We start from the raw sequence: 12,393 nt of genomic DNA, 5'->3' as shown, positions 1-12,393 counted from the left end.
TACAATTTTTTTTGAGGTGGAATCTCACTAAGTTGCTTAAGCTGTCATTAAACTTGGAATCCTCCTGCCTCAGCCTCCCTAGCATTTGGTATTGAGATCAACTATTTTAGCTATTATACATGTTTAAGAAGATGGAAATGCCAATTACTCTGATTGGATCATTCCACATTGTGTACATGTATCAAATTATAATGCTATATCCCACACATATGTACAATTATTATGCCTCAATTAAAAATAATTCTTAAAAAAGTGATCAACAGTTTGGTTCTAAGGTCAAACTATGAAACATTAGCCAGACTTTGGTTGATGTCTCTCTCAATGTCCATGACACTAAGGAGATTCAGGCTCCTTTGGTGGACTCCAGTTCTAAGGGATATAAATATTCAAATGCCATGGACTTGGACCACTCAGGAGCTCTAGAATCCCAAAAGATTCCAGGAGGGAGGGAACCAGTCAGTGAAGTCTGCTAGGAAGAGAAGACACTGGAGCCAGTCTGAAATGGAAGTCTGACAGAGAGCACATGGTGACCCGGACACCCCACCCCCGCCCCCGCCCTTGGCTCCCCAAAGCCTGGCCTGGCCCTTGCTGATTCCCTTATCTGCCCACTCCCAGCTGCCTCCCTGCTGGTTGAACTGTTGCCCGCAGACTTCTGGGCCTGTGCCCCCTCCACGGGGATGGGGGAGGGAATGGGGTGAGGCCTGGTCTAGAGCCACCCCACTCCCCACCCTTTACTTCCTTTCCTGAGCCCTTTGTCCTATCCAGGAATGAAAAAAAAAAAAAAGTGGTGTGAGTGCAGCCTCAAACCCTCGTCTTACACATGCCTCCTGCCTGAACTTCCCAATGAGGACAGATGACCCTACCTTGCCTCCAACCTTGCAACTTTTGTATCTAACAATAACGATGATGAGAATTGCCATTTGCAGAGCACAGGATTTATGGCAGGGTAGTGGGGCAGGCCATGACCCAAGTGGTTACATTCAGCCTAGTGGGTGAGGATCTGCGATTATATCCATTCTCCAGGCGAAGCAACTGAGGTTTAAAGAGGGGCTTGCCCAGGAATCGGGCAGCAAGTTGGTCTGAAAGCTGAGACAAGAATCTCCAGCCGAGGATAAAAGCCTCATTTCTGTGCATCTACTTCAGTCTGGAAGAAAGGGACAGTTATACACGTTCACACCACGAGGACCTGATGAGACTGGGGCAAAAATACGCCTGGAAAGCGTTTAGCATAGAGCTTGTGTCAGCGATTAAAACTACTCCTGTTATTCTACTACTGCGAGTAAAATATTAGTATCAGAATTAGTGCTATCATTGTTATTATTCTTAAAATGAATTATAATTAGTTTTAGAATTAGTGTTAATAACAATATTACCATTAGATAAGAATTAATATTAGGTTAGTACTGTTACTATTTCTTTAAATTTTTTTTAGTTATCAGTGGACCTTTATTTATTTATATGCAGTGCTGAGAATCGAACCCAGTGCCTTATGCATGGCTAGACAAGCACTCTACCACCGAGCCACAATTTCAGCCCAGTACTGTTACCATTGACATTAGTATTAGTATCAATATTAGAATTGATATTACTATTGGAATACTAACAGTGTTACTATTGGTGTCAGCATGATATTAACATTAGAACTAGAATTAGTACCAATGTAAATTAGAAATGGTTAGTAAGGACCTAGTAGTATTCCTTGCATACAGTACGTTCTCAATAAGTAAATAAGAACGTGTTTTAAGTCATTTAAAGTAAACTTTATTTTTTTACATTAAGATTTCATATTCAGCTGGGTGTGGTGGTACCAGCCTGTAATCCTAGCAGCTTGAGAAGCTGAGGCAGGAGGATTGAGAGTTCAAAGCCAGCCTCAGCAAAAGTGAGGTGCTAAGCAACTCAGTGAGACTCTGTCACCAAACAAAATATTAAAAAGGACTGGGGATGTGGCTCAGTGGTTAAGCACCTCTGAGTTCCATCCCTGGTACCAAAAAAAAAAAAAAGATAAGAAATTTAATATTCAAATGAGTACTCAATAAGTAAATAAGAATATTTAACACTTATTGAGATTTGGGGTTTAAGTAAGTTAAAACCACTTAACATGAATTGTTAAGTCACCTCAACCTGGAGCATCTTACCCCCATTTAACGCACAAGGAATAAGCCCCAGACAGAATGGTAACTGGTCCAAGTTCCCACCACTACCACCATCACCAGACTAACCAGTGGCTCAGGACTCTTAGAGGGAGGGTGGGCTGGCTCTGGTGTCCACATTCTGACACCTCATCGTAGGTGTTCTTTGCCCTTGTTTTCCTCCTTACTGTCCTCAGTAAGGGCTTGCACAGAGGCATCACACAGCAGTTCAACAAGTAAGAAACTATGGCCTTCTTTTCTCCTCAAACCTCCATGTAAGGACACAAACTCAGGGAGGTAAGATGAGAATGGTCAACTCTCTCTGGAGTGGGCTGGTGGACCAGCACTGGCCCAGGGAGGGAAGCAGACCCAACTGACCCAGGGCTCCATCCTTGCCCTCTACTCTCTGTGGACCTCAGTCTTCCTACCTGTAGAATGGGTGTCTAGAAGAGTTCTCTATCCTCCGGAGTTGAACACCTACTATGTGTGTCAGATTATTTAATATGGAGAATTTAATACATGGATCTGTCGATGTGAGTCACTGTGGTTGTCATTGGTAATACTCGAGGGAGGTGAGGCAGGGCAGGAGAGTGGGGAATGGATTGCAAGGGCCAGTTGACCTACTAGGTGTCCCTAAAGCAGGCTAAGGGTGGAGCCACATAAATCCACATCATTCCACATCCCCCTGTTCCACATGCCCCAGCAGGGCTTACCCGGACTGCCACCTGGGGTCTCAGACTCTGTCTCTGTGCCCCTCTCACCGTCTTTGTCCTTCTTCTCTGTTTCTCCACCTGTATCTTTGGTCTCTATCATTTTCAGGTTTTTGAGTTTACCTTCTGTCCACCCCTGCCTTTCATTCATTCTTTGCCTCTCTCTATATATCTGTATTTAACTGTCTCCAACTCTCTCTGAATGTCTCTCCCTCTTCGTCTCCCTTTCTTTCTGTGCCCTCTCTCTGCCTTCTTCCACCTCTCTGTCTCTTCCTCTTTCTATTTATCTCCGTCACTCTGTCTCCTGGTTTCCATTTCTCTCTGTTCATCTCTGTTCCTCTCTCTGTCTCTCTACTTCTATGTCTCCCCATCTCTATCCCTTCCCTTACCCACCCTATCGCATTACTGGAGGACTCACAGGGAACCAACCCTGGATGTCACTTCAGTTTCCCGCCTCCAAGGCAGTATGGCAGGCAAGAAGTTAAGGCCACTGTCTCTGGGAGTGCCCCCCCTGCCCCCCAACCCCAAGACAGCCTGTTACTGCTGCACCAACAGCCACAGTCGCCTCCATCTGATAAGACTTATCTGCTGCTCCAGGGCAGGCCAGAGCTGGCGTAAGCCCCAGGCGCTGAGTGAGTGTGCCCTTGCCTCCCGCCAGCCCTGTCCTAGCGCCACAGCCTTGGTCATCAAGTTATTCCATAGGCCCTGGCTCCAATCTTACCAAAGCTTTCTGAGCCTCATTCTTCTCACCTGCAAAATGGGTACAGTCACATCCCTCCTCTTCCCTGCAACCAGGAGTGCTCACATACATGGGGTCCAGCCCACATCTGGCCAAGCACTCAGTAGGGACTTTCCTCACTGAAAAACCCAGTGGAGTCATGAAACCATCTCCTCTGTTTTTTAATTTATCTTGGTTTTAGCCCACGTCACTTGGTCGGACACTGAAGTCCATAGTAGCCCAAGTTGAATGGGGTCCAAGAATACATAGGGTGGGCAGGTATGATGGATGAGGGCCCCCAGTGCCCAAGACATGCCACATGAGCAGGGGGCACGCCCCCTCCCCTGAACTGCCCCACCCACTGGGGCACCAGCCACTCCCTGGGGAGGAGGGAGGAGGGAGAAGAGACAGAGGGAGGGCGGGAGGGAACCTCAAAGGCCAAGGCCAGCCAGGACACCCCTTGGGATCACACTGAGCTCGCCACATCCCCAAGGTGGCTGAACCTTCCGCACCAACCCGCCCAGGTCAGTCTCAGCCCCCAAAGAACCCCCAGCAGGGCAAACCCCAGCCTGCTGCCCCTAACCTCACAGCTCCTCTCCTAGCCTGCTGCAGGCTCCCTTACCTACTGCTTGTCTCTAGAGTATTGGCCACCCCTGAGTCCCTTCACAGCAATTCAGACCCATTTCTGTCTTCCCAACCCTGTCTCTACTCCAGATCTACCCCCAAACCCTACCTCTCTCTACCCTGACTTCCATTTACACTTTCCAAGATATCTGTCCCCCTGAGCCCTTAATTTTGCTGCTCATAACCCCAGATCTGCCTCCCCTAAACAGCAACTCTGTCCCCCAAGACATGCCTTCATCCCCCCCAAGTTCTATCTCTGTCCCAGATCTGACTTCCAGTCACCCAAAGTTGTCTGTTTCCCTGAATCCTCCCTCCAAACCTCACTTTTGCTCCCCCAGGCTATTTTTGCTTATAAACCCTTATCTGCTCTATAACATCCTTGTCTCTGCCCCCAATTCTCTCCAGCCTCCCAAACCTGTCTCTAATCGCCAAACCCTAGCTTTATCCTCTTATCCTCATCTCTGATTCTCAAACCTCATATTTGTTCCCTGTGACTTTCCCTGATCTCCCCAAATCATTATCTCTCTCCCAAACCCCTGCCTGCTCATCAGAATACCTTAGTTACTGCAAATACTAAATCTACTTCCCCCAAATCTGTTCTGCTGTATAAGTCTTCATGCCTGCCTTCCCTAAACTCTACCCCAGCCCTAAAACATGTTTCCACTCCCCGAATCTCTCTGGCCCCAAACTTTCTCTACCTCAGTTCTATCTTTGCTTCTCAAAATCTTCCTGTGGCTCCCATGATCCATCTCTAATCTATCTGCCTAAGTCGATTTCTGACTCCTAAACTCTCTCTCTATTCCAACAAAACCCTTAGACTCCTCAAATTTTTCTGTGATTCTCAAAATCCATCTCACCCCTGTAAACTACATCTTGAACTTTTCAGTTTTTATTCTCAAACTTCATCTGATTTCCCAACCTCATCTCTGTTTTCCCAGCATATATCTGAACCCAAAATATGTCTGAACTTCCAAGCTTGTCTCTCTCCTCATATCCCATATTTGCTTCCCCCAAACTCCCTGGTTACCCCTCAGATTTCTCTGACTCCTCAACCCCATAGCCGCCTCTCACATGTCACCTCCGACTTTTCAACTGCCATATCTGCCCCTCACTATGGACCCTATCTCTGCTCCCATCAGTCCTGTGAGACCCTCCCTTGAGGGCTGGATAGGGATGTTACCTGGGGTGAGGGGCTGGGGCCGAGGGAGAGCTGAGGGTGCCCGGTTGCTCCCTGCTGCTGCTGCCGTTGGGGCAACACTTACTCTAGCGGGGCTGCTGATAAGGAGCTTTCATATCCCCCAGCCTCGAGATAAACTTTATCTCGGTCCGGAGAGTGATAACTGGGGTGGGGGGGCCAGCCCTTGCTAGGGGAGGAGTGGGCAGCCCTGGACCCACCAAGGTGCAAGGTGCAGGAGGCACAGTGGGCCTGAAGGGAAATTATGGCGGTGAAGATGTGGAGATGAGGGAAGAGTGGTGACCGAGAAGGAAAACGACACAGTGAGATAGAGAGAGAAGGGAAAGAGAAGCAGAGGGACCTGGGGAGAAGGAGACACCAAGATAGAGAGAAAGCTTAAGAGACAAGCAAGATAATGGAGAAACAGACAAAGAGACAGAGTCAAAGAAATAGTAAGACAGAGACAGAATTTGGGGAGTCTAAGGGTTTTGGTGGAACAAAGAGGGTTTAGGAGTCAGAAATCTACTTGGGCAGAGAGATTAGAGGTGCATCATGGGACAGAGTGAAGGCAGGAGAAAGAGGGAGTACCAGGAGCAGAAATGTAGAGAGAGGAGAAAGGGACCCAGAAATAGCATTGTGGCAAGGAAGAGACAAAGAATGAGAGCCTGAGAGGAAAGAGATGGAGGGTGAGATGGGGAAGCAAACACTTTATCCAGGGAGAGATGATGTGAACCCTGGGGCAGAGGCGGTGGTGGTGGTGGACACACTCAAGGGCTCTTTTTAGGGCTTAGCCTATCTACACAATGGGTCATTTAGACAGGGGTAGGGGGACAGTTTGAAGATGGCCTTCCATTCCATCTCCATCACTCCACCCTACAGACAGGAAAATGAGCAGGTAGGGCCAGGGGCAGGTTTCCTAAACCCTTGTCATGGGCTGCATGTGGCAAAATATGCTTAGGGTTATGGGGATAGAAAAGAGGCATGGATAAAAGGTCAGAGGGCTCCAAGAGCAAAATAGGGGGAAGACACAGTGGGACACACAGAACTAGAAACAGAACTGGAGAGATGCAGAGACGTTCAGAGAGATAAGAGTGAAGAGGGAGACAGCAAGAGTAACTAACATACAAAGAGGGAGAGCTCAGAGAGAGAAAGAGACGACAAAGATGTAAAGAGACAATCAGAGAACTGTAAGGACAGAAAACGGGAGGGAAAACATTAGACATTCATAAAAACACACCGAGAGGGCAGGGTGTGTCACAGAAGCATAGAAAGTTGAGGGGGGACGAGACGCAGGGAGGCAGAGAGCTAGAGACAGAAACACAAGACAAAATGGAGTCAAAGCCCATCTCCTGGGTCTTATCTCAGTCTGTATCAGCTCCAATATAGCAGATGGGGAAACTGAGACCTGGCAATAGTGGGACTTGAAGGTGCCTGAAAGCAGAACTGTAGTGAGCCTCTCCAGGGGAGAGGGTATGGGAGAGGGAACACCTCCCACCTGACACCCTCCTCAGAGGAAGCCAGTGGCCTTAGGGTGATTTCAAAAGTTGGGCGGGGATGGCAGAGATAAGCAGTGTGGGGTACTGACCCCCCCATGGAGCAGGGAGGAACTAAGGGGGCCCTCTGCCTGCAGACCTAACAGAGGTGGGGGAGGGGGAGTGAAGCCGGAAACCATGGGGTTTCTGAGAAAGTTAGAGGGTGAGATGCAACAGATAGGAACAAAGTTGGGGCACACAGAAGGATGAACCCCAAGGTCCTGAGGGAAGTGACCAAGGGTTTCAAGGGACCCCTGGCTATGCATTCCATCCCACCCTTTTATAAAGTAGGAGAGGAGGAAGGATGGGGGCAGAGGGAATAAGAAAAAGCAGAGAAGGAGATGAGGAAAGAGGAGGGAGAGAAGATTGAAGGAGGAAGAGGAAAAGAAGGATAAAGAAAAAGGGAAGGAGAGGGAAGAGGGAAGAAGCAGGGAGGAGAGGAGAAGGGGAAGAAAAAAGAGTGCAGGAGGAGATGTAGAAAGGGGAAGAGACATAGGGTGTATGAAAAAGGAGAGGAGAGAAGAAAAGACAAGGGAGAGAAAAGGAAGAAAGCAAGTAGGAACAGAACATGGAGAGGAAAAAGGTAAAGGAAGAGAATTGGCAAGGAGTAGAAAGAGAAGGGGAAAGAAGAGAAGAAAAAAGAGTTGAGAATGGGGAAAGATGAGATGGAAGGGGGAAAGAAGGAGAGAGATGAGGAGGGGAAGAGGAGGAAGAGGAGAAGGAAGACAAGGGAGCAGGTGAGAAGAGAGCGAGGAGAGAAGAAATGAAGCAAGAAGAGAATGGGAAAGAAGATGAAAGGAGGGGAGGATGAGAAGTGAGGAAGGAGTGGAAGACAAGAGAGATGAAAGTGTGGGAAAAGAGGAGGAGGAAGAAGAGAAGGAGGGGAATTGGGAGGTGGAAAGAAAGAATATGGAGATTGAGGAGGAGGAAAGGAGGGAAGAGGAGCTCATGGAATGAAGAGAGGGGAGATGTATTTCTGTCTGAGGACCCTTTCTGTCCTTACAGGTTAAACCCCAGAGGCCCCATGGAATTCCCTGGCCTGGGGGCCCTGGGGACCTCAGAACCCCTGCCTCAGTTTGTGGATCCTGCCTTGGTGTCCTCGACACCAGAGTCAGGGGTCTACTTCCCCTCTGGGCCTGAGGGCTTGGATGCAGCAGCTTCCTCCACTGCCCCAAGCACAGCCACTGCTGCAGCTACTACACTGGCCTACTACAGGGACGCTGAGGCCTACAGACACTCTCCAGGTAACTCCTTTGGGTAGCTGTCTTGTCATTGGATAGATGCTGTTGGGGTTGCCATGGAGCTCCTTAGTTAGGTCAGAATCCCACTGAGAAGTCATCTTAATAATGACTGGGCACTTTGTCTTTGAATGTACTGAACCCTCTCCCTAGTTAGTCCTGGGAATCCCAATGTTCCTCAACTTGCCACATTGGGACAGCCATTTTGAGAAGCAAGGTTGGAAGAATGTGATGACTGCCCTAGTTGTCAAGTGGTCCATGGGACTCAAATCCCAATGCTAGTCTTCAAAGATCATTTGGTAATGGTTGGAGGCTACTCCTGTTGCTGTGTAGACCAGTGGGTCTCAATCCAAGAATCACCCAATGGCTGGCAATTGTTTTGGTAGCCTGTGGAAAGACTGGAAACCTGGACATCATTTTGGGACTGTTGGACACCACTGCATCCTGAAAAGTGGGGTGACCTTAGATCTCTCCTCTTCTTTCTTCCTTCCTTTCCTTCCCCACCCCCTAACAGTCTTTCAGGTGTACCCACTGCTCAACTGTATGGAGGGGATCTCAGGGGGTTCACCCTATGCTGGCTGGGCCTATGGCAAGACGGGGCTCTACCCTGCCTCAACCGTGTGCCCCAGTCGTGAGGACTCCCCTCCCCAGGCCCCAGAAGATCCAGATGGGAAGAGCAACACCAGTTTCCTGGAGACCTTGAAGACAGAGCGGCTGAGTCCTGACCTCTTGACCCTGGGGCCTGCCCTGCCTTCATCTCTCCCTGTCTCCAGTAGTGCTTATGGGGGTCCTGACTTTTCCGGTCCCTTCTTTTCTCCCACTGGGAGCCCCCTCAATTCAGCAGCCTATTCTTCCCCCAAGCTTCGTGGAAGCCTTCCTCTACCCCCTTGTGGTGAGGGTCTCATAAAGGGACTGGGAGGTTGAGGTAGGTTGGGGGTGGCCCAAGGTGAACTTAAACTGAGCCTGGCTCTCTCTTGCCCTCTGTTCGCTGTCCCCAGAGGCCAGGGAGTGTGTGAACTGCGGAGCAACAGCCACTCCACTGTGGCGGAGGGACAGGACAGGCCACTACCTATGCAACGCTTGCGGCCTTTATCACAAGATGAATGGGCAGAACAGGCCTCTCATTCGGCCCAAGAAGCGCCTGGTAAGCATGCAGGCCCGCCTCACTGCTACAGGCACTGCTGCTCTCACCTGTGCAAGAACTTGTTCCCACCTGGGACAAGAACCCACATCCTCTCATCATGGGGGAACCCATGTCTTCAGATGTACAGGAAACTACTGCCTGCCATCCTAAATAGGACCACTGTACTAACACTGTATAAAGTCCTTGCCCTTTTCTTATATAGGAACCCCTCTATCCTTTTCTCATATGGAAACTTCTGGCTCTTCCTATACAGGGATTCAGCTCTGTACAGGGCCTCTCATCCTCAACCCACACATAGGGGCTTCAAGCAGAAACCCTGTCCTGGGTCCCTTCCTCCTATGTGATTTAATAGAACTGGGGTGCTACCTGGGCATCAGGATTACTTTTGCATGTGTGTGGTGTTAAGGATGGAACCTAGCATAGGCAAGTGCTCTACCACCAAGCTACAGCCCTCCACCACAGGATTTGTTTAACTCCCCCAATGATTCTGATATATAACCAAAGTTAAGAAACATTAATGTAGTTCATTACAGAATACAAAACAAAAATGATCTATCCTGAACAGGAACCCCTGCCTCAATCTGACCCCCATGTCTTTAATCTTCCTGAGAGACCCTGTGAGACCCTGATACTTTTCTTTCCAGCACTGGGGGTTGAAGTCAGTGGTGCTTTACCACTGAGCTACATCCCAACCCTTTTTACTTACTTTGAGCCAGGATCATGCCAAGTTGCCGAGGTTGGCCTTGAACTAGCAATCCTCCTACCTCTGCCTCCCTGGTCACTGGGATTATAAGCATGCACCACCATTCCCACCTGATCTCCTGTCTCTCTCTCTCTTTTATGGGGGTAGAAGGTAGTACTAGGGAAGTAGGTAGAAGGTAGAGGGGTTCTCTACCACTGAGTTATAGCCCCAGCTCTTCTTTGTATTGTATTTTGAGACAGGGTCTCACTAAGTTGCCCAGGCTAGGCTTGAATTTTCAATTCTCCTTGCCTTAACCTCCTGAGTAGCTGGGATTATAGGTGTGCGCCACCATGCCTGACTACCTGATGCCCTCTTCTACCTCTCCAGGGCACTGATCTCATGTTCTTTTGTCCTCCAGATTGTCAGTAAACGGGCAGGTACTCAGTGCACCAACTGCCAGACAACAACCACGACACTGTGGCGGAGAAATGCCAGCGGAGACCCTGTGTGCAATGCCTGTGGCCTTTACTACAAGCTACACCAGGTGACACCATGCCTCTCAGAGCCTCTCCTATTCTCCCATCCTCACACCATGCTTCCCCTCCTCAATCAGTCCCCTTCTACACTGAGCACTCTTTACCCTCAGAGCACCACCTACTCTCTCTTCCTTCTTCCTCTGCCTTCCCCTCACTTTTCCCTCCTTGCCCTGTGTTTCTTTCTTCCCTCTTCTCTTTTATTTTAGCCTTCTCCATTCCCTCCTTTGCTCTCCTCCCTCCCTTTCACCCCCTCCTCGATCTTCTGCCTCTTTCCTCCCGTCTTAAGCTAACTTGTCCGCCCCTGTCCTAGGCCTTGGGTAGCTCCCATCAGGACTGAAGGCTCTGCCCAAGCTCAAGAGCCTCACAACCTCAGGATTCCTTAGCATGATGTATCTGCCAGCCCAGGACCACACTTCCCTAGTCCTTGAACCGATTTACTTTTTCTTTTTCTTTTTTCTTTTTTTGGTACTGGGGATTGAACCCAGGGACAATTTACCACTGAGCCATATACCCAGCACATTTTTATTTTGAGACAGGGTCTCACTAAATGGTACCTTGCTAATTTGCTGATTCTGGCTTTGGACTCATGATCCTCCTGCCTCAGCCTCCAGAGTCACTGGGATTATAGATAGGTATTAGCCACCATGCCAGGCTACAACTGCCTGTTCTTAAAGAAGCTGGGTAGAGCCAGGCACATGCCTGTAATCTCAGAAGATCAGGAGGTGGGGGAAGGAGGATCACAAGTTTGAGAGCTGCCTCAGCAATTTAGTGAGGCCATAAGCAATTTAGCAAGACCCTGTCTCAAAATAAAAATAAAAGGGTCTGGGGATCTGACTCAGTGTTTAAGCAATTCTCAGTACCAAAAAAATATATAAAATAAAAAGCTGGGCGGAGAGGACATCCATAGCCCAGACACTCTGACTAGAGCTGAAAAATCCCTTTTACCTCCCTTTTTGGCAGGTGAACCGACCACTGACCATGCGGAAGGATGGTATTCAGACTCGGAACCGCAAGGCATCTGGAAAAGGGAAAAAGAAGCGGGGGTCAAGTCTGGGAGGAACAGGAGCAGCTGAAGGACCAGCTGGTGGCTTCATGGTGGTGGCTGGTAGCAGTGGTAGTGGGAATTGTGGAGAGGTAGCCTCAGGCTTGACACTGGGTCCTCCAGGTACTGCCCATCTCTACCAAGGCCTGGGCCCTGTGGTGCTGTCAGGGCCTGTTAGCCACCTCATGCCTTTCCCTGGACCCCTGCTGGGCTCACCCACAGGATCCTTCCCCACAGGCCCTGTGCCTCCCACCACCAGCACCACTGTGGTGGCTCCACTCAGCTCTTGAGGGCACAGAGCATGGCTTCAAGGACCAGGGGTGGTGGTTCCCTCCCGTTGCATCCAGCAGTCTATACAACTCAACCCTCTGGGACCCAGTCATCTCCTGCCTGGATTTTCAAAGCTTTTGTAAAATAAAACCACCAAAGTCCTGAAATTGGAGGTGTGAGTCTCTTTGTGACTGAATAAATGGCAGTGGTAGGTGGGGTATATAGGAGTGTCTGTAGTTCTGTGATGCCAGTGTCCAGCTGTCATATATGACTATGTGAGGCTGGGTGAGGTGGCTGAAAGTTATAACGGAAAGTTATAATGTACAAATGTAACAGTATATATGAGACTTCGTGGACAGCATCTGGGTGGTCCCATCTGTCTTGGGAAGATAACATGTGACCAGCTAACTGTAGGATGAGATGGTGTGAGATGGCATGTGTGACAATGGGTGATAATGACAGCATGTGGAAGTGTATGGGGTTGTGGTGGTATGGTTGTGCATGACTCTGACCTTTGAGACAGTGTGGCAGCACACATGCCGGGCACAGAATCTGACCAACAAATATCTTTGGACTGTTGAGCTCGAACTGCAT

General features: G+C 49.2%; 1 protein-coding gene across 1 annotated transcript; it reads left to right on the top strand.

Annotated features, from left to right (window-relative positions):
- Nucleotides 1-3,998: 3,998 nt before the first annotated feature.
- GATA1 (GATA binding protein 1) lies at nucleotides 3,999-11,956 on the top strand. The gene is made up of 6 exons (XM_079123676.1): nucleotides 3,999-4,081; nucleotides 7,893-8,131; nucleotides 8,640-9,017; nucleotides 9,124-9,269; nucleotides 10,370-10,495; nucleotides 11,448-11,956. The coding sequence occupies exons 2-6, from the start codon at nucleotides 7,912-7,914 to the stop codon at nucleotides 11,817-11,819; spliced, it is 1,242 nt and encodes a 413-aa protein (XP_078979802.1). The 5' UTR covers nucleotides 3,999-4,081; nucleotides 7,893-7,911; the 3' UTR covers nucleotides 11,820-11,956.
- The last annotated feature ends 437 nt before the right edge of the window (nucleotides 11,957-12,393 follow it).

This window comes from Sciurus vulgaris (assembly GCF_902686455.1).
Source record: "Sciurus vulgaris genome assembly, chromosome: X".
Classification (NCBI taxonomy): Eukaryota; Metazoa; Chordata; class Mammalia; order Rodentia; family Sciuridae; genus Sciurus; species Sciurus vulgaris.
This window is presented reverse-complemented; position numbering and strand designations above follow the sequence as displayed.

Bases quoted from the DNA above. Each gene is read 5' to 3' on its own strand.
- GATA1 (XM_079123676.1), top strand. From the start codon at position 7,912: ATGGAATTCCCTGGCCTGGGGGCCCTGGGGACCTCAGAACCCCTGCCT. The intron at 8,132-8,639 runs GTAACTCCTTTG...ACCCCCTAACAG, and splicing joins GGCCTACAGACACTCTCCAG to TCTTTCAGGTGTACCCACTG. The intron at 9,018-9,123 runs GTGAGGGTCTCA...CGCTGTCCCCAG, and splicing joins CCTTCCTCTACCCCCTTGTG to AGGCCAGGGAGTGTGTGAAC.